General features: G+C 41.7%; 1 protein-coding gene across 2 annotated transcripts in view; it reads right to left on the reverse strand.

Annotated features, from left to right (window-relative positions):
• Positions 1-23,083, reverse strand: part of Glis3 (GLIS family zinc finger 3) — a 422,638-nt gene that overhangs the window by 77,696 nt on the left and 321,859 nt on the right. For both annotated transcript variants that reach the window (XM_005352104.3, XM_026781690.1), the window contains 2 exons: positions 19,678-19,839; positions 15,673-15,783 (listed from right to left, as the gene is read on the reverse strand). In XM_005352104.3, the coding sequence (XP_005352161.1) occupies positions 15,673-15,783; positions 19,678-19,839 (273 nt within the window). The remainder of the gene's footprint in view (positions 1-15,672; positions 15,784-19,677; positions 19,840-23,083) is intronic.

The following is a 23,083-nucleotide window of genomic DNA, read 5'->3' on the forward strand; positions in this document are numbered from 1 at the left end:
GGTCAGCCGTCTCCAACTCTGCTCTCCAGTGCTCCAAGGCCTCATGTTGCTGTCTGTCATAATTATCAGCACCCCCTTGGGAAGGGGCTATTCTTGGAAATCATTTCACATTCTGACACCACAGGAAGCTAGCAGAAGTTGGAGCGACTTTAGATCTCAGCAAAGCACGCTGTGTGCTGGAAACTTTCAGACCACTAGAAATATATGTTATCAAGGAAATACTCCTCTATATAGGAAAGGAAAGGGAAGTACCATGAAAAGACACGCTTGCCCTTTCTTCCCCAGCAATCCTGCAATGTAAAAGGAAGGGAAACTGGGGAGGCAAACAACCAACATTTCCAGTCACTGTGACAGCCCAATTTCTTTTATCTGGCTTACATAAGTAGACCATGTGTTTTAGTTCATCTAGAAGATAATAGTAAGATTGGAAAGAAGAGACAACTGGTAGGGAGGATGACTTATTGGGAGTAGGTGTTTGCTGCCAAGCCTGATCAGCAGAGTTCAGTCCCTGCGACCCACATACGGTAGAAGGCAAGAACCAATTCCGAATTTCATGTGCACGTCATATCACGTGTACATATACATACACACACATGCACACACGCAATTTTTTTTAAGTAGAAATAACCAAGAACTAATACACTATCTTCTTGAGAATGACCCTTTACCGTACAAAGAAACTCAAGTCTGAGCTTTTGAGTGGAAACCCAAGTCTGCTGACAACAGAAGGAAGGGCCAGGCCTTCGCAGAACTCCCACAGCAATCAAATACCAAGAAAAGGCAGCATGTGGAATACAAGCAACTTAATTTTTCCCTCAGACCATGACGATCAAAGGGGGTCTTTCTTTTCTATCAGGGCGACACCCCCAGCCATCTCCCTCCCTCCAGTAGGAACCAAGCAAATTCCTCCCTCTCTCATGTCATGACCACAGCCCAAATGGGTGCCCCCTATGCCAACTCTCTAATCAGCTTCAAAGTATGTTTTGTTGGTTCTCATTGACGCCACTCAAAGGAACCGGTCACTCGTGGTCTCAAAAGTTTTACAACAAATTGTATGATTAAACTCCTTAAACATGCCTGTCCATTACTAATCCTCTTTTGCCAACATCCCTTTCAGAGAAAAATTGCACTGCTGCACAGCGTCGCATTTATATTTCATTTGGAGAAGAGGAAGTAAAGGGATTAAAGTTAAGGATTAAAACACTTACTCTTCGCTGCATTTTTTTTTCCTTTTCCCAAATGGCTTCTTGGTTGCCATGGTTACTGTTCACTGGTCCTTAGCCCCGAATGCATGCCTCTTCACATTAATAAAATATTTTAAATGAGACTTCATGAAAAACAATAGAGAAAGTATTTCTAAGTTAAATAGCCCTTAAAAGAATTTTCTTTTTTTTTTTAAAAAAAACTATTTTTCATTGTCCTTTTCTTGGTAGGTTCAAGAGGGAAACTCGAATTAAAAGGCAGTGGAGGGATACAACCTGAGGGGAACAATGCAAACTCAGAATTATTCATCAGGCCACAGAAAAAATCACTCTGCAATAATAAGTCGGTCCCCTGCTTATAAACCAGTGTTTGGAGGAAGATTAAGTGTCTCTGGGAATTTCTCAAATGTTGCAACACCACATAAACAGCAAAACGGCACGTAAATGCGGTGTTGCCATTCCAAACTGCAAATACCAGGCAGGAAATGAAGGGCTGAGGTTTTCACTGCCACAGTTAATTTCATCAAACCAACATAAATACCCCTGCTTTCTACCCAAGGCCCTGTAGTTCCTAGCATCGGCAGCTCATAGGCGTGTAGCCAAAAGGTGGTCCCAATGAAAGCAGGCTGTCAGGGCAGGCGATGTCTCCCTGAGCATGGTATGTACCCTAAGCCTTGTAAGGAATCCAGAGGAAAGCGTGGCACTGCCAAGCAAGAGAACATAAGCGTGTCTGAGCTGTTCTTTTACAAACACACCAGTAACATTCAGTTTAGAATGTGATCCCTACATTCCTTTAAAAGGCCAAAGAAAACTGAGGACATGAAACACAATACTTAAGTTCTCTTCATGTCTATTTGGTTTTCTTTTTACTGTATACGAGTGTTTGCCTGCATGTATCTATGTGTGCCATATATGTGTCTGCTGCCCATGGAGGCCAGAAGAGGGCACCAAATCCCGTAGAACCAGAGTTACAGATGTTCGTGGGCTCTCCTGTGGGTGCTGGGAACTGCAGCCAGCTTTTCTCCAAGAAAAGCAGATGTTCCTAATAGCAGAGAGAGAGAGACACCCCTCTAGTCCTGGCTAGGGAGGGGTTACTGTTTGGCTGTCCCTGTATATTTATAGAGATTCACCACACATACAATGAACCCATTCCAGCAAGACATTCAGCAGGTTCTCGTGAAAGCATTTTGAAAGATAGAGAAAGTTAGAATTGACGGAGGCACAGCTGGGCGTAGACATGGTCGGATGAACTACAGTATCTAAAGAATGTTGAGTAATGGAAATATGCCAACCTAATGAATTGCCCGCCTCCTTTCACCCGAAATCACTAATTCATTCCCCACGTTAGCACCGTGATCATCTTCCTAAGCCATAGTTCTGACCACGGTGTGCACTCACCATCTGAGCACATCAGTTCCCTTACAAAGCTGCCCATCCTCAATGCTGGCCTCAGTCATTTTCACAAACCTATTGATGAAACTGCATTCTCCAGCAGACAGAGAAACGGAGATCATAGAGTTCCATGAGATCCATTTGATAAAGCATGGTATCAAAAAGATAATGTAGAAAACTGGGAATATTAATGCAGCATTTTTATGTAAACACTCAAAACAAAGTTCCCTTGGAGACAGAACTGAGTATGTAATGGGTGTCTCAGGCTTTCGGCTTCATGTGTAAGGAAGGTGTAGACATGTAAGACTTGCTAATGGTACGATAAGGATTTCTTTCAAAGTCAGAAAGCTTCAGATGACTATCTTTAGGTGTGTGTGTGCACGCACGCCTGTGCACAAGTTAGCATAAGTCTGTCTCTCCGTCACATGTCTGCCCATGTGTCCAGGCATGCGTAGAAGCCAGAGATCAATGCTAGGTGTCCTCTTTGCCTCCGCCTTACTTTGTGAGACAGGATCTTTTGCTGGCCTCACATTTCATCTAGACAGATCCAGGTGCCTGCACTCCCAGCCCCTGGTCACCGGAAGCTACCACTGTGCTTGCTTTTTCACGGGTCAGCCTCAATTCAGGTCTTCATGCTCCCACAATACACACTTTACCCACTAAGCCATCTTCCTAACCCATTTTGGGGTTTTTTGACTTTGATTCCCCTAGTGGGCTGCAGGCTGGAGGTGACACTAAGGACCTTCTAATGTTGGTGAACTACAGTTCCACCATGGCTGCTCTGCTCTTAGAGGAGGCCACTGCAGTGTGGATGAAGAAAGACCCCATCCTCAAAAGCCATTTAGACAAAAGAGCTTTCTATTCTGGCTTAAAGAATAAATAGCCTCAGAGAGGCAGCTACTATCTGTAATCCTTCAACAGCTAACTCAAGCTACTCAACCGACAGAGGAAACAGTGAACAGTTCAGACGTCGCATGATGCCTTGCCAGCATTTGTAAAGAGAACTCGGGATTGCCAAGTGCGAGAAAATTCTGTTGCCGAAACATTCTGTGGAATGCCAAGATTGCAAACAGCGTGTCAAGACTTAATGGACGGCTCTGCGTTAGGCACTATTAATGCGCTCTGGCACGTATTCTGCAGGCCTCCTGGCTTGCAGGAAGGCAAGCACAGCACCTCTGCCATCACACTTGGCTCCCTTCCTACTTCGAAGCCTTTTGCTTCTCAGGAACAAACCAGAGAGAACAGACATAGTAATAAAAAAAAAATCATCCTGAGTCTAAAGGCCAAAGAAATAAAATAAGATCATGTATACATTCACGGTGGCTCTGGAATGTGGAGGCATCAGCTGCAGGGAGCCGAGCCCTTTCTTAATCACTACAGCCATGATCACCATTGAAGCCTCTGAATCACGGGGTCTGGATCTCACCTGATCTTTAAATAGCAGCTCCAGAAGGGCCTCAAATGAGCTACATGACTTCTTAAGCAAAAATAAAGCTCAGTAGGGCGAGAAAAATGCTCCTTTCTCCTTAGAAAGTTCTTCCTTTATCTCACTTTTGCCTCTTTCTATGTGTATCGTTATTTTGCCTACATATTATGTACATATAGACAGAGCTCATAACCTAAGTTCAATTCCCAGCACACATATGGTAGCTCATAACCATCTGTAATGAGATCTGGTGCCCTCTTGAAGAAAAGACCTGGTCAGTCATCTTCATCAACTTAGACCATGAAACCCAATATGGACAAGGTCAACAGAACTGCCATGTACGGGCTGTCCATGCATGCTTCAGCATTGCCAGGGCATAAATTTCAAATTTCATTCACGTACATGTGCCATATGTGTCCATGCCCAGAGTGAACAGAAGAAGGCATTGGACATCCTGGAACTGGAGTTGCAAATGGTTATGAGTCTTCAAGTGGGTGCCAGGAATTGAATCTAGATTCTCTCGAAGACCAGCCAGTGCGCTTTAATGCTGAGCTACCTATGTAGCCCCTCACTTTGACCTATTCTTCCACTTAGTAAAGCCAGCTTCCTCAACTGAAATGGAACAGCAAAGTGTTTTCCTAAGAACTGACAAGCTCAATATTAGCCCACGCTGCTACCACACACGGAGGCCCTGTGACTCCTCCCAGGTCTGACCCTTTTGAGTGAAGGATAGCAACAATCACAGCGTGTGTATTTTCTCATTGCTCATTAGGACAATCAGAAAATGACAACTGATCAAAGGTTCTATCATTAAAGCTGGTGACAAGAGGATCAGAATCCAGGCCCTTGACACAGTCCATATCAAAAAAAGCACATAATCCAAACAGTGGAAATAAAATGAGTAATAAATATAACGGTAAGCAAACTGATAAGCCTGTGGATTTAGATAAGACCGACTCAGAATAAAGCCAGCATCTACAATGGTCACAAGGTAAAACTCTTTAATATGCAATTGAGAACCACAACTCTTCCATTCACAGAGCAGGGTAATGGAAGGTCTGGTGTCAGGCAGCGACCCCCAAGCCAAAGGATTTCTAAAAACAGACATTTGAATGGTCATACTATCTGGCAGAGATTACAAAAACACATTTTTAAAAAAGGACAAGTTAGATCTTGGGCGGAAAATGGGAAAAATAGAGTTGACAGATTATCAGTTTATAATCACATCATAATCTGTTTCCATTAGTTATTTTTAAGCAGCTAAGATCACTTCAAGAGGAAAATTAATTAATGGGATACCTGAAGCACATTGTTATTAGCTTACGGAAATTTCAACAACCTCTCAATGTTCTCTAGGAAAACCCCGTAATGGGTAAGACGCAATTCCCATAAGAATAGCCAGCTTTGAATGGGCATATACAATAAGCACGTCAGGCACCGTTCTCAGTGTTTTGCTGTCATTATCTCAATATGACACAGACACAGCATTAACAAGCATTACAAAGTTATGACAAAATCACAGACATATAAGTTTTCATCATGTTAAATATGTATAGCTGCATAATTTCCAATATTACAATGCAATATATGCTGAAAACAGAGTATTGATGTACTCCCTTAAGGCATAATAATCTTTCATTCTCTTAGCATGATGTTTCTAAATTAATTAACTTGAACATATTTACTCTGAACAGTCAATGCTATAATTAAAGAGAGTAAGACTAGGTACATCTGATAATTAATTCCCTTCTCTTTTCCTAATAAATAATCAATTAGCACAAATATAAAGGATATTAGAAGTTCAAAATGCTCCATTTTTCAACGACTAGTCTACTCTTATCTTTCAATGTAAAAAGTCAGTTAAAATGTACCATAATGGAGTCTAGTGGGTGGTCAGTTTTATATCTCTAATTAGCTACCCTATAGTCCATGCCTGTCAACAAAACATCACAAATCTAAGTATTGCTGTGAAGACATTATGTAAATGTGATTAGCATCTTCAGTCAGATGACTCTAAAGTAAAAGGGATTATCTGATAATCCCCGTGGGCCTGATCTAATCAATCTTAAAGATTTAAGAGCTGAAGCCTCCAGAGGAGTTCAGCCCGTGGAGCTCAGTTCCCGTCCCTGGCCAATCAACCAAGGAAACCAGGACTTCACCTTTCCATCCGTTCTTCTCACCAGGTGCATTCAGCTCATCTCTACTTCCTCCTCTCTCATTTTAATCCAAACTGTTTCCTTGTCCTGAAAGGACACAGACTCCCGAGTCTGGTTATTGTGAATAGTCTCCAGTTAGCCAACAACGCAACCAATCACCAAAATCCAGCTTGAATATCTGTCCTGGCTATGGCAACTTGACATAAGGCCGTGATATGGGATTCCACTCTGTATGTTGTGAATATATCTTATTACCATTGTATACTAAAGAAGCTGCTTTGGCCTGTGGTAGGGTATAATAAAGCAAGCAGAGATAGAGGAGAAAAGAAGGCAGAGTCAGAGAGACACCATGCCCAAGAAGCATGATGTAATGTAAGAAACCATGAGTCTTGTGGTAAAATATAAAATAACAGAAATGGGTTAATTTAAGATATAAGAGTGAGCTAGAAATATGCCTGAGTTGTTGACCAAACACTGATGTAATTAATATAGTTTCTGTGCGATTATTCAGGTCTGGGAGGCCAGGAAACTAAAGTGCAATCTCCATTTACATGTAGAGCCATTTTAGAAAAGACATCCCCTTCCAATGGGCCTGTGAATATGCCTATGGTACATTTACTACTTATGATTTATGATTGGTATGGGAGGGGCTAGCTTTGGGCAGTTCCATCTCTGGGAAGTACATCTTTGACTGTAGAGCAAGGCAGGCTGAAGAGCCAAGAAGAGCAAGCCAAGAAGCAGCACTCTTCCATGGCCTGTACTTCAGCTTCTGCCTCCAGGTTCCTGCCTTGAGTTCTCACCCTAACTTTGTTTTACAGTGATCTGAAAGTTGTAAGCTGCGATCAGTTCTTTACTCCCCAAGCTTCTTTTGGTTACGATGTTTTATCAGAGCAAGAGAAACCCTCACTCTGGCAGCCTCTCTGCCTGCCTCCAGGGAAAAGGATGTGTCTTACCATTTCATATATTCAAACATGTAACAAAACCTCAAACACACAGAAATCTTGAGAAACTACTCATGGAATTATGTGAGTATTTTAAAATTCAATGCCAGAGGAGTCAATGTTCAAGAGCAAAGAAGGCAAAAAAAATTCTTCTTTGGGCAACATCTTAGGGGAAGGCAGGTCTAAGCAAAGTCATACAAACCATCCTAGGGAAGGCAGGTCTAACCAAAGTCATACAAACCATCTTAGGGGAAGGCAGGTCTAACCAAAGTCATACAAACCATCTTAGGGGAAGGCAGGTCTTACCAAAGTCATACAAACCATCTTAGGGAAGGCAGTTCTAACCAGTCATACAGATCATCTTAGGGAAGGCAGTCAGAAACAAAGTGAAACAAAGACATTTTTTCACTAGGTGTCTTGCTTTTGCCTTATAATCTTAATTTCAGGGTGTCAGTGAAGCCTATGGAGCTTCTCTGAAGCAAAAACCACCTTTTGCATACTTTTGAGGGAACATTCTTGAGCTTCTTAAAACTACCCACTTTCATCCATCCATGGCTATTTGCCTATTGCCTATGAACCCTCAGGGCAAACCTCTTGGACAGAATCAGGCATCGCAGGTCTAAGCTTTAATTCCCTCTGGTTTGGGTCCGCTTCCTTTCCTTTTTATGAACCATTTTTGTAGCAGCCATATGTTGATGAAAGACAGGATGCAGCAATATCTGAGAGATGGCTCCGCCAAGAATACACAATTCTCAGGGAGGAAAGTGCTTCCAAGGACGTTGTTCATCTGTTGTCAGTCACAATGGGCTGCCGAGGACGGCTGCTCCACAGCACAGCAACGCTTTCCTCCTGAAAATAGATCCTCTTTCACCTCTGGGGCCTAGTGTTTGCCTTTCAAACTAGTTGCAAAGACAGGAAAATGGAAAAAACAGGGGAATGCAACTTGTTAAGTCATGATGAAATTCGAGGCACTATTTAAAAGAAGCTTGTACCTCTCGGTGTCCAATCCAAACACTTGGGGGACAAGGCCACCTGCCCAGTATGCACCATGAAAAGTTTTTGCATCAGGGCCTCTCCAAGCCCTTGTGTGAGGTCACCCTGAAAATAAATCCTCATTAGCCCCATGAGTCAAGATACAAACAAACGTGAAAGTATCACCCCGGAGACCTAAGACAGAGTTCAGCTGAAGCTGAAAACAGAAGACAAGCACCAACTAGTAGAGAGAACAGTAACCTCACAGAGATGCGAGTACTTTGGAAGCAGAGATGAAGAGGGGGACACCCGAGAAGGGCAGCATGGGGCTGCCTCCTGATAGCTCAAGACACAGCATTGAGACTGCAAAGACTCTGTGCTAAACACTTTCCTTTCCAAGTTATTTTCATCAAGGATGCCAAAACATAAGCAAAAGAAAAAGAACAAGAAACGTAATATCTCCTGCCAGTCAATCAAAAGAAAAGCAATTATTTCTATAAAGTAGCTGTGCTTGGGCACTGGGCTGCCTCAAAACGCCCAGTAAAGCACCTGCAGAGGATCGCCATTCTTCTTCACATGGCTTGCCAGGATGCTATGAAACACCCACCATCTTTCTTTTCATATGTTGGGTTTTGGTCCCAAGTAAGAGTTCTCAATGGGCATAGAAATAAGCTGACCTTACTATCTATCTATGGCAAAGTTTTGTGATGGAATCAAGAACAATGGCTTCATGGAACAAAACACAAGGCCTCACTCCTTAACAGTCTTTGTCATCTCCAAAGGCATGCCATGCACCAGGTCACAAGACTGCTGAAGAATCTTACTTTAACTGGGCAAAGATGTGCTACATTTGTTTACACTGTGGAATCTTACTTTAACTATGCAAAGATGTGTTATATTCATTCACACTGTGGAATATTACTTTAATTATGTAATTAAGGTATATTACATTTGTTTCTGCTGCATTTGTTTAATTATGTAAAGATGTGTTGTATTTGGTTCAACTTGCCTTTCTAAGGCTCCTGATTGGTCCTATAAAAAGCTGGATGCCCAATAGCTAGGCAGAAGAGGGAGAGGCAGGGCTGGCAGGCAAAGACAATGTATATAATAAGAAATCTAGAAATGAGAAAGAAAAACTTAAGACGGAAAGAAGGAGGGAGAAAGAGAGGAACACAACGGGGGTCAGAAGTCTGGCAGTTGCCAGCCACCAAGACACTGGAGGAAGCAGGAAAATAAGATGTACAGAAAGAAAGGTAAAAAGCCCCAAGGCAAAATGTAGATAAAGAGAAACAGGTTAACTAAGTTAAAAGAGATAACTAGAAACAAGCCTAAGCTAGGTGGAGCATTCATTAGTATCTGTGTCATGATTTGGGAACTGGTTGGTGGCCCAAAAGAAAGCCTGCTACACAAAACCTCACTCCTGAACAGCCTTCATCATTTGTCCAAGTCATGTATAGGCATGATTTCTCACAGTTATATATTCCGCCTGAAAGAAGGTATCTCCATGAGACCTTAAGAGTGCAGATACAACCTCACTTAAATCTTCAGAGTGTAGATACAACCTCACTTCAATCAGAATCCTCAGGACCAGCCAAGGCCTAACCTGCAAATCAGCTCCAAAAATTACAAGTGATGATCATGGAGTTGTGACATTTGACAGGAGGTGGAAGCCACTAGTTTCAAAGACTAGTCACCCTTGCACCACCCCCCCCCCAACTAAATAGGGCAGTTTGAAGAATGCATTTGAATGTATTTTTCTCGTTTCTAAAGCGGTAATAGCTGTGTCCTTCTGCTCAGGTCCTAGGGTGACTTTTCTAGACCATCTCACCTCAACACATCCTTCCTGCTATCAGTCCTTCACTGCCGTTCTTCTTTGCATGGTTGTCACACTAATCTTGTGTGTTTACTGTCATCAGAATGTCAATCTAAGAGGGCAGAAAACATACCTCTGCTATGTGTTTTTTTTCCCCCTATGGTTCTAACAAGTGCCCAGCATACATTAGGTAATTAATTTAATTTAGGTAAATAAATTAGGTAATTTAGGTTAAAAAAAATAAAAATGAAACTTTGAGATACTTCCAAAATATCCACTTGGAAAGTAGCTTTATGAGAGAATACAAAAGAAAGAATTCTTTGGTCTGTCATCTTCCCTAAGGAATAGTAGTGTCTCACGAGGCTCTGAGGATTCTGCTAAGAAGGGAAACCACTGAACACGACTCAGCTTAGTATTTCCTCAACTTATGTAGAAATAACACTTTTTAAAAAAAAAAAAAACAAACAAACAGGTATCTAGGAAGCTGGAGAGATCACACAGCAGTTAATAGCAGTTAAGAGTTTGTTGCTCTTGCCGGGCGGTGGTGGCGCACGCCTTTAATCCCAGCACTCGGGAGGCAGAGGCAGTCAGATCTCTGTGAGTTTGAGACCAGCCTGGTCTACAGAGCTAGTTCCAGGACAGGCTCCAAAGCCACAGAGAAACCCTGAAGTTGTCTCGAAAAACCAAAAAAGAGTTTGTTGCTCTTGCAGAGAACATGGGTTCAGTTCCCATTACCCACATGGTGGCTCACACCCAATCCTAACTCCAGTTACAGGGTACCCATTGCCCCTTTCTGACCTCTAGAGGTACTAGACAAAATGATACACAGATATACACGCAGGCAAAGAGCTCATACCCACGAACTAAAATAAACCTAAACACAAGAATAACAAGATGAAGCAAATGAAACCTATCTAATAACATCCCGTGGAATCTGTTCCAAGAGCAGTGCACGAGCAACAGCGTTCATCACAGCTAAGACTGTCATCATCCAAGAGACGGTGGCAGGTACGTTCCTGCAAAGCTGAATGCAGCCCCAATGACAAAGAGAACACATGCTTCTGTCATTCACTGGTCATTCTCACCGACAACCTTTTTCAACACGTGTGACCTCTTCTAAATAACCCCTACCACCACATAGCATCAACACACTTCAAAGATACAAGTGGTATAACACCGGGCCAAGTTATCCTAGGAGCCAGGAGACAACCTGTTTTAAGTAACAATCATTCTGGTTGAGTCTGTGACATGCAAGGATGTTTTTCATTAAAATATAATAATTTACTTTCATCACTGCTTTCCACCGAAAACATTTCTTGCAAGAGCATTTCCCAGAGACTTCCTTGAAATTAAGTTCCTCTCGGCTGAGGGCGATGGGGATCCAGATGTGTCTCACCAATGCTCTGAGGTGTGATGTTAGGCATTTATCACCAATGTGATAATGTGCAGATGTTTGTGAGTTGTTAAAAAAGACAGCTTTGCACTCCTCAAATTTCATTGCCGGAACAGAAGAACCATCCTCACACACATCCACCACAGTCATGTTACTAACATACGACAGGAGAGGAGGGCTCCCTCATTCCCTGGTCATGACTGGGGTGCGGGCCTATTCCTAATAGTCTGCTAGCAATTTGAACTGAGTCCCGTCGAGGAATAAGGGAAAGATAATTCAAGGGAACTATGAAACCTGGAGAGGCACTTGAACACATACCCCCCTGCCAAACAGATCAGACCACAAAAACAATACATGGGAAAAGCAAGCTTGATTCATTATTTTGCTGTATACACCAATTTAAAGGAAAGTATTGCTCCTGTCCACTTTGCCACTCTTCCAAGAACTACGTACTTCAAGGTGAACCCCGGGTTCCCTAATGAAGTTTACAGTGATGGAGATTCTGAGGAAAGGGGATAGCTTTCAACAGTCTGAGGAATTACCAGTTTCACTTGAAAACCAAGCAATGTTGTCTCTAAGTATGAAACATAAGCATTTATAATTGCAGCAGCTTGTATTGAGGTCACTAAAGCGAATATCAAGGATGTTCAGTCAATCAAGGGTCAATGTCTAACAAACATTTAGCAACTCACACAAAGTTCACAGCCTTTGGGGGAGTGCAGAATGGATAAAGATGCAGGTCACCTCTAACTTTTGGCCAGGTGCTGCTTGTATTCATTTCTTTTAAAGTCCATTTGACAACAGGCTAGAGTTGAAGGAAATCCCAGTTCATGGTACTTCCAAGGTGAAAATGAAAAATTCTAATAAAACTCACAGCCTTGAGAAGAATTTCAAGTGGCCTATTGCCTTAGCCTTCTCTTATTTTGCTCACGCACCGGGAAGAATTGAAGGACAGACTTTGTGACTTTTGCTCTGGAGGCTAAATTTTATTCTCAGTGGAGACCCTTTACTGGTGGCTTGAATACTTTGCTACTTGTTTTATCAGCATGTCCTTGCTTCAGTGAACTGGAGAATTGCAACACACACCTGATGAACAAGGCCGCTGGATGAAGAGGTGGTGTGTGTGCACTTATTTATGCAAACACTAAAACTACTCTGAGTGCAACAATTCAAACTATTCCTGTTCATTTACTTTTTCCTCTTGATACAGCTTCAATTACATCTGCATGAGATTCCAGGTTCATCTTATTTTTTAGTGGTATGTGTCATGTGAATGGAAGGACCAACTGCCCGTGGCCGGGCATCATTCAAGAGCAACACGCCTTTCCCATATACATTATCTCATGGGTGCTTTGTTACTGGCCCCAATGTCAGAGTTGGGCCTCATAAAGCTGGCTACGTTAAGACCAAAATAATGTCGTTTAGTGTCTAGGGGGAGGTTAAGAGGAGGATTAGAGGAAGGCGGGAGGCAGGGGATATTAAACAAGTCCATGACTAACAGGGTGTGACAGAAAAGAGTTTCACTCTTTTCAACAGAACAATTCCCCACGGCTGGGCCCATTACTCCACTGTGCCTTTATCACCTTGGAATTTTTATGGTTATTTTTGATGAATTCACATTTTTGTAAAGCCCTTTTTGAAATCATGCCAGTTTTCAATTTTTAATTAAAGTCGTAAATAATCTTAATTCTGCCTTAGAAGGTTTATTGTTTCTTTTTTTTATTACTGATGCCAGGAAATATTTCAAATACCAAGTCCTGATGTGAGTGAGCAATTAGAAGCTCTCTAAGGTCTAGTGACAACATTGTACCGTGTAAATAGAACACACTGGGATATCGACATGAGACTTAGCAGCCTGGACAGACTGATTTGGGTTTATCAGCAGCTGCTTCTCTTGGGAATGACACTGCTTCTTTTCTTAAATGAAGAAACTTTCATCATTTTAATTTCATGAATTAACCATCACAGATTGAAAAAAGACTTTTCGGGAAGTAAACACTGTAAATTGTTACTGGGGGTTCAAAAAAGAAAGTCACCTAAATTTGATTTATCCATTTGCACAACACAGGTGGGCACATTAGAGAGGGACTCTTTCACTTTCCACAAATCAAAATTAAGGGAGAGCTTCAACGTCTGACAAGAGACCACCAGGCTTCGGAAAGACTGCCTGCCGACAGCTGCAAGGGCTCTGTAAACACAATCGTATCTTAAACTCTCAGGGTCTCCTTTTCTCTGCTGTGCTCTATGAACTTCACACAGTACTGTTGTTAGCTGGCCGGACTGGCCTTCCAAACCTTCTGAGACAGGGACTTCACTATCCCCCAAGTCATTTCATAACGGAGATTTTATGGACTATGTGGTGTGTGTGGGCTCATATGCATATCCATGTGTAGGTGGGTACATATGTGTGCACACCTGTGGGGAGAGGCCAGAAGCCAGCCTCGAGTGTTTTCCTCAGGAGCTGCCCACTTTGCTTTTATGTCCACCTCTCAAGTAGTGAACTCACATACACATGGCACCACACATAAGTGCATGTGACCACAGGTGGGCTTATCAACACAAATGCACATGCCACCACACGCATGGGCATGCCATCACAGGTGGGCTTATCAACACAAATGCACATGCCACCACACGCATGGGCATGCCATCACAGGTGGGCTTATCAACACAAATGCATATGTCACCACACGCATGGGCATGCCACCACACATGGTCTATCACATATCAATACACATATGCACATGCCACCACAGATGGTCTATCTCTCAGTGTGAACTCTGGTCCTCACGCTCTCACAATGAGCACTTCACCAGTGAGCTCGATCCAGTACCCAAGCTTTGTCTAAACAAACGAGGATCTTCTGTCCATGGCAGAAACGTGTTGGAACTTGGCTCATTTAGTGTTACATTTGGATTGAGTTGGTTACCTGATTTGTTTAAGGGACTTTATAACAAAATTAAGGGAGTGTTTAGGGACAAGGGTGTCTAGTCACTGGCTTTTAGTCAAAAGTGTGTGTTTTCGTACTTCTTCGGGATTTGATATTCTGTTGGGAAATCTCTATAGGTTGTTGACACTGCATTTTTTTCTGTCTTGCAGTGCAGCTAGCTTGAATGCCAGCTGAGGGCTGATATACAGGAAGTCCTTAACCAGGTTTTCCTTTGAGAAACACTCAGCTGCAAGGGTTTGACAGATACACTTAACTACTTATGAAACCAGTCTTGTAAATCAACTGTAATTTCTTTCTCTAGAAATATATTTAAATCTCTTTATTTTAGAATACAAATAAATTATTATCTAGAATCACTAGGCATGGTTTGAATATGACTTGAAGTTAAGAAAGCAAAGGGATTTTTTTTTAATGTGAATAAAATTATCAAACTGAAAGAACAGTGCTTTCTCTTAAAATAGCACATGATCATGATTGGATCCTGTAGCAGGATCACCGTCTGTTGACTTTGTCGTTGTCTGTATCTTATAAATTCAAGGAATGAATTATACTCATTTTGGAAAAACCCAGTCTTCTGGGTGAGAGAGGGTTTTCATTCTCAACCTGACAATTCTCTCCCTGCAAGTTGTCCCCAGTAAGCGAGGCGTTACTAATAATGTAAGATGAAGGCACCTTCACAGACCTTACTGTCATGGCATGAAATATTATTGTACCCTATGGAGACAACAATGATGCTCACATGTGTGGGAACACATGGGGCGTTTTTAGAGATTGTTAATGGTTTTCATTGTATGAAAATAGCTTTGGCCTCATATTAAGGAAAAGTAGTCTTGATTGTGTGAACATTCTTGAAGTACTAATTGGAAAAGAAAAAAGGCTAGCTGGATGACCTTTGACATTTATTCTGAATCTGTGACATCATAATACCTGCAGGATATTTGCATCAATCTCTCACTGATGTCGAAGTCCATTCAGGTTCAGTACTTTATCCCTTCGAACCCTGATTTCACATAGTGTCCATCAATCATCCTCAAGCCAAGCATGGGAAATTTGCTCTTCAAATCCTAGGGAGTCTCCCAAGTCCTTCATTAGAGCTGAAATTACTTGAGCTAGCTGGTAATATTATGAAAAAGTTATTTCTCCAGAAAGAGCTTCAAGAAATTTCCATAAAAGTTTTTTGTTATTAACATTTCTTGGAGTTGGTGGCTGGCATTAATTTTCTCTGCAAGTTTCCCTAGAAATTTTTACATGACTATATTAGTTGTGCCAACCACAGCCTTGCTGAGGCCTCAGGGAAGACGTCCCTCTTCAGTACCAAGCACAGCATATCTTCAAAGTCAAAGGGTTCCAATGCCCAGCCCAAACGCTGTGACTGCAAGAGTAATTCAAACATGCCTTTCCTGGCTGGACAATTCTCTGAATCTTACCTTTTTCCTTGCCTGTTGCTCTTTGGAAGAATGCGCTTTCACGTGCTTTCTGAGGGAGCTTGGGTCGGTGTAGCGTTTTGTACATCCCGGAATTTGACAAGCATAAGGTTTCTGAACAAGAAAGAAAGAGCAAGCTGTGGTTAAATCATAAAGGTCACAGGGTCATGCTTTACTCAGAACACTCAGAGCATGAACTGCTACCAAATGACAGGTGTCAAATGCAGGGTAATACTCATGCATGTTAATTAGGACACCCAGTAATTCTGCTTCACGGGGATGAGAACAGTCAACTTCCAAAATGCCCCATGGAGATGCAATAGCCTTGATTTTGAAGACATTAACTTACATTGCAGTGTAACCATAAAATCTCTTCAAGAAATTTTAACATGGAAGTTATACTTACAGTGACTCCCCTGAGAAAATCATTGGTACTGTCAGAAATAGTAAACAGATTCTTTAAGAGTTCAGGTAAGGAAGCTGTAGAAAAGTCCAGAAAAGACTGGGTATGGTTCAGAGGATACCTGATACAGAAAGAGGGAAAGAATTAAGAAGGAAAAATTAGTATAAAGTGAGCAAGAAACAGTAGGTCTCAAACAGCAGACACATGAAAATTCGCCAGAGGAAACAGTCAGTGACATTATTAGTCACAGAGAAGTCAAGGCTGAGTGACATGAATGAGCCCTTAGTGGAGGGACAAGGGTGCAAATCTGCCCCTTCCAATTTGCTGTGCAGCAGAGAGATGGGAAGTATATGGAAATTTGAGGACTGTCCCCAAGCACTTGGCACCTAAGGTCGAAATGAATGCATGACCTGGGTGGGAGGAGAGGAACAACTCAAATCCATCCTGACGCTAACACCGCATCACCACCTCGTACTGACTTATCAAGGGTTGAGAGACAATGACTTTGGCTGCAAGCTAAACCAAAATCTGATATCTATTCCAAGAACTTAATAAAACCAGGAGTAATTGTATAGACAAGATGAATTAATTATCACCTACTATGGAAAATGAGAGCTGAGTCTGCAAGGGAAAATAAAGAGGAAGATCTGGAATCTTCTCTTGGCAGGATTCTTCTCTGGCCGCCTGCTCTGCTAAGGACAAGAGCACACCATGGCTGCTCTTACTCGGCCCTGCTCTTGTTTTCATGTGCACTTCACTGCCTGAGTGAAGGTGGACTTTCTTATTTGTTTGCTGGGAGAAACGTTTAGAACTCACTGACATTTTGCCATTTTCTCATTCCAAGAACAGGACAGAATGATGGTATTATCATTTCATTTGAAATGTCTGATTTGAATACTGGATCTGATTACTCACTGACTGGTCTTGACTTGTTCTTGATTGACTGAATAACCTAAGATTATGCTACCAGGATGTGCTGGGCCCTGTATTGAATTCTAAGAAACGTTAACAACAAATGCAAGGTGAATAAGAACCAGGTCCTGAGCTCACTTTTTTTTTTTTTTAAGTTGAGCAATTATTGGCTAAAGGCACTTGTTAAGAAGTTTCCATCAGGGAAAGATTTTGCTTTAACTTGGGAATCTTTTCTGAGTTCATTCAGCCTCGCTGACCTAGCCTTCCCTACTCTGATACCTAACCTTACAAGAGGCTGCAGCAGGCGCTCACACTTGAGTCTTTGAGCATGAGAGGGAACTTGATGGAAGAAGGCTTATGAACACCGGTGTGCTCTAAACATCTATGCTACTGCAAACAGGCTTGGGGATGCCATGTAACGGTTGATTTCAAATACTCTTGGAGAAAGCTTGACACACACCACTCCTTCCAACTGGCCTCGAGGTTTCCCCACTGTGTATGCCACTTGAGGCCAGCATGCCCAATCAGCTCTCAGGCTCTGATATGGACGGGACTGCTAGCTTATCATTTTATCTCTGATTACCCAAGCTTTACGTGGCACAGTATACTCCATCAAAAGAGGCATTTCATTATTTTCCAGCTTTGGCCTGAGTAATTACTTCTCTTATTTAGAGGTAAGATGTTAATAGACACAAATATTAACAAAAACTTTCAGGGTTATTATAATGAAGTGAATAATCTTGGTGGGAAAACCAGTTTCCAGCGTAAAGAATGTGTTTAGTTGAAAAGGATACCTTTATCCTAAAACCCGGACAGCTTTCGTAGATGGAGTGATTAATGGACAGGAACCCAAATTTAAGGTATAAATTCTTCAAGCAGCTGGTTTGCTTGGGAAAACAAGCATTTCATTTCTCTATGCTCTTGAAGAGCTTACCAATTTGTTAAAGGAAGTAAACATTTGCATAAGAGACAGTTTGGATCTTAAGGAAAAATGACAGTTTTAACAGGTGAAATAGAGAAAATCATTTTTAGCAAGATAAAATGACTGGGTTTTGAAGAGATGTTACACTGAGTTCAGTTCATAAAATCATTATCTTACGCAGCTTTATTTAAAAGTTTTTAAATGTCTATACATGTTTACTGCTGAAATTACATTATAAAATGTTTTATCTGGTTAACCAAAATTAGTGCCACAGAAGGGTATTGTTGAAGAGCAGCACATTTCCTCAAGGATTGCTTGGAAACTACGGAGAAGTGACTAACTGCAACAACTCCTCAGGACGATCTTGGTTTGTGAATGAATGGTCACACTTCTATGATGATGTGGTTTCATGACAAACTGGAAAATATATTGGATTGTACCAAGGCCATTTCAGATACAACAAAATAGGACATTTAACGTAATTTATTTGCATTTTTGGTATGTTGAAAAATTTCAGCACTTTCCATATATTTATGTAATATTCTATTCAATTGGTCCTGAACAAATTGATTAATTCTATTTGGCTAAAACATTAAAGGTTTATTGTTGGCTAAAATTGTGTTAACTGTGTTTCAAGTATTTACCAGACAAACCATCACATCTATTCATATTATACGATTCTGGTAAGAGAGGTTATATGACACACAGAGCTAAAATGACTTCTACAAATATGACTAATAGAGACTAATACAAAATGTAATAAATATGTCAACTATAACATCAGAAAAATCTGAAATATGTATGAGAAGGTGTGTAGAAATAACAGTATCTTTTCAAAATTCGTGCTCTGGTGTAGTTTAATAATAGACATCAGAACGTTAACACTGAGAAAGTACTGTCATGAATACATTATTTGAAGGAACGTGGGATAAGAGATTCGTGATGTGTATAATACATTTATCCCAACAGCTTTGTCAAGTGAAGTGAAATTACACAGCATCTACCTGGCCTCCCATAAAGAAAATGGCATCAAAGCTTGAGAACGCAAGGGAGTGTTATCTACATAATGGGGGAAATAAAAGACAAAAGTTACAGAGAAACAGCATTTGTGAGGAGGAAAATGAAGCAGCATTAAGGGAGTTAAGGGTGTGAAAATAAAATCTCAATTGTTCTCATAAGGTTGATAAAAATGGATGTGTGGCTGCTAATGCAGAAAAAGCGTGTATGAAATGAACTCGGGGAGAGATCTGTTCTGTCTTTTCAGATCAACTGTAGGTGAAAATAACAGATGGTTTCTAACGCACAAGACCAGATTCATGTTAACACCACGCTGGCTGAGAAGTTAGGTCAGGAGGACAAGAACTGGGGTCAACACATAAATACTGTATGGCATAGTCCTCCCAGTTGCATAACGTTGTCTATTTTGGTACAGCCTGATGCATTAATAATTACTTTAATTATCTCTAGTAGCCATTCTGTGGGCCAACATCTACTGCATGATAGACCCTGAAATGCTACAGAGAAGGGACTAAAGAATCCCTTGACCCCAGAAAGTTCTAATATGTAGCATAATTCATAACCACAAAAATTAAAAAGAATGTAGCAGCCACACAGGGTGCCTCTGTGGGGACTTCACTGTGTTCTGCTGTGCTTGGCACTGCCCCTGTGACCTGCAGGCCATAAAGCAAACGCCTCCACCATCCTACCATCAGAGGGGCCCTTTGGCATGCGCAGCTGAGGCTGGAAGGTGGCAAGCCCCTGCCATCCTTACAGTGTCAAGATGCGTCCTCTGGTGCTTGGCACGGTCACTGGAGTTGCTGAAAGCCTTCTGGCAGCCCGGATGCTGGCACAGGTATGGCTTCTCCCCCGTGTGGCTCCGCAAATGAATCTTGAGGTTCTCAAGTCTTGAAAAGGCCTTCTTGCACCCTTCAAACTGTGCAAAAAAAAAAAAAAAAACCACAAGTTTTAGTGATTGAGAAGGACCCCGAACGCCTGAGACGAGAGGAGAAAAACAACCATTAGTCTGTACTTCACTAACAGAAAGATGAAATTCAATCCAAACAGTAGCAAATACTGCTGCTAAAAATACCCATATGTTTATGTGAATTGCATCTTTCCCACAGTATATACATGCCACGTTCCATACCAGATTTTGGTCCCAAACTGGTTTCTGTGATTACTTATGTCAGAGACAACTCACTGAGAGCCATCTGGCTCAATCAATAGAAACATAGCAATGTGTATCTTAAAAGATTTATTAAAAAAAATTAACACACTTTTCTATTTCCAAATTGGTCTACATTAAAGCAACTTGGAAGGAAGAAACTTTCAACAACTACTGAAACAAGCAAGAGAAACCAGAGTGATATATGACAGAAAAGGAAGACAGAGAGGTCTAAGAAGAGAGGATGAGCAGAGCAAGTGACCTGCTGGATCAAGCCAATGAGACACATCCTTAAATATTTGTCCAGCTTTTTCAACTTCCAAATTAGTGGCCAATGTTAACACGCAGGGTGATGCCAAGTTGAGTGAGTTTTCCAAATGCTTTTTAAAGGAAACTAGGAGACACAGAATTTAACTAGTGCTAAATCGTTCCAAATAAAGTAACCATTATTATTATTACTAGTATTTCAGAAATTTCACTACCTAGACATGAATAAGAGAAAGATAAGAGGTTGGTCATTTTTAAATGCATGTTTGTAGTTTGTTAATAATTCAAAGTGGGACAAGCGGTGGTGGCTCACGCCTTTAATCCCAGCACTCAGGAGGCAGAGGCAGGCGGATCTCTGTGAGTTGGAGGCCAGCCTGGTCTACAAGAGCTAGTTCCTCAAGGACAGGCAACAAAGATACAAAGAAACCCTGTCTCAAAAAGACGAAAACAAACATATTGAGAGGAGCATGAATTTAATAACTTCCATGGGCAAATTATCAGTTAGTATTATAGGGTCTCAATGATGCTAACATTTAAGAGTGACAGTAAGGAAATGTGTTGGAGAAAGCACAGGATAAAGGTGAGGTGAAGTCATCTTTGACACAAAGCCCTAGACAATTTATGTGAATTTAACACATTTAATTCCGCTAAAGTTCTCATCAGCAAGTCAAGTTAGGGATATGGGAAACAAAACCATGGGGTGCTTAGAATGATTAAATCTTGATGGGTATGTTTTAGAGGAATGAAGGGGGAACAGGACAGACAGACATGCATACAGGGAAGGACGGCAGGAGAAGGACTCTTTCCATCTGGAATTAGTTGACATTACTTAGATGCGCTACAAGGATCTCGCACACCGCCTTGGTTCCCTCACTGGCGATCACAGATGGTGTAGGGCACCGGCTGTGAAGGTTTCGGTGGCTGGAAATCTCGTCACTAACTCAAGGATGAACTAAGCAGAAAGAAGAGTTGGCTCTGCCACAACTCCATCCACTTAAGTTGATCACACTCTGCACGCTGGAGTATTTTAAGAAATTTATGAAAGTTGCACTTATTTTTGATTGAGAGTTATACATGTCTCACAGACATATGTTGGTTTATTTCGATTTTGATATTTTGCTTAAAATAATTTTCAGTGTTTTCCCGATTTCTATTTCACATAAAGAGTAAATTTAGCCCAAATGAAGGGAGAATGCTGACAAAGCTGACGACTTTTTCACAGCCAAGGATACATAATGCCACACTGCTGGGGGAGGGGCGGTTTCACAGCCAAGTGTATATAATGCCACACTGCTGGGGGAGGGGCGGTTTCACAGCCAAGTGTATATAATGCCACACTGCTGGGGGAGGGGGCAGTTCTGGAGTTTATGGGGCCTTATTTCTACACATTTTCAAATAGGTCTCAAGTTTAAGGATCAAAGAGTTCTAATTTAACTCCTAATTCATAGCTAAAAGATCTCTGCCAAGCAAATGTGTCCTTTTAAGGTTCACCCTGAACGAAGAATCAGAGCAAAGTCCTGGAGCCCAGTTTATTTTGCTTGGAATTACCTGGGCGAGCACACTTAGCCCTGAAATGAGCTTGTGGTTTTGGACATGCTGAGCCTGTAGCCTCTTTCTCAGCAAGGCTCTTTTGTAGAGAAGATGCCTATCTGGGGCCAGGTCCAGTAGTACATACCCAGAATTGGGTGGGACTCAATCTCTCGTCCCTTCCTACAGTCACCTCAAATCTTACAGAGAAAGCTGCACTGTTTTTGGCACCGATGAGAAACTGGAGAGCAGTGGTATCTCACATAACAGGGTTTCTGTGAATCCAAGATGCGTAAGATACTTCTCCCGCACCTATCATAAAGTGAGAAACCCAGCTATGTGCTTAGATGGTTCAGACTGTGCACGCGGTCACATATAAGGTATATACGCTAGCAATTGCTCATCCTGTATAGTCAATGCCCATTTAAATGTCTTTTTAGAATTAGAATTGAACTGGTTGCTATTATTGCTATTTGTACAACCAATTAAAAAACAAAAAGCAAACAAACAAACAAAAAACCCGTGGCATTCCAAGTTCCTGTGAGGAACAGAATACCCAAACTTCTTAATGTAGCAAGGCTGAAGGACAACATGGGCATCCAGATAGAATAAGACAGCAAAAGGATAATCTGTAAAATAATGAAACTCTAGATGACATCAGATGTTCCCTCTACAGGAGTGGCCAGCGGACAAAGAGAAGTACGTCATATCTTCAAGGGAAACAGAGACAGAAGGTATGACCTCCCGCACTGAGCTGAGCAGTAAAGGCTGTCCTTGGAAGGCAGGAGATCCTAATAGACACCAGCCAATCACTCTCAGCTCACTGCAAACGCTCACTTGAAGAATCTATGGACACAGGTCTCACAGCCTGGTAGACAGCTTGGTATGGGGGCTAACACTAAATGGGTCAGAGCCACTAGAATGGGTTGTCAGGGGATTCTGGAAGAGGAAGGAGATGCCGTTTATGGCTCTAATGGCATCTGTATGGAACTTGAAAGCGAACATTGTATATTTAAGAGTTATCATGCACTGTGGGATGAACCCTGGAATTCAGCGCAAGAACTTCCTCTCCCTGGGGCACTTTCACCCTGGCATTCACAAGTCTGGTAAAGGAAAATGCTTTAAAAATAAGCTAACATTTAGGCAGGCAAAAGAAAGAAAGGAGAAAAGGAAGGCAGGAAGGCAGGAAGGCAGGAAGGCAGGAAGGCAGGAAGGCAGG

Source organism: Microtus ochrogaster, chromosome 8, assembly GCF_000317375.1.
Source record: "Microtus ochrogaster isolate Prairie Vole_2 chromosome 8, MicOch1.0, whole genome shotgun sequence".
NCBI lineage: Eukaryota > Metazoa > Chordata > Mammalia > Rodentia > Cricetidae > Microtus > Microtus ochrogaster.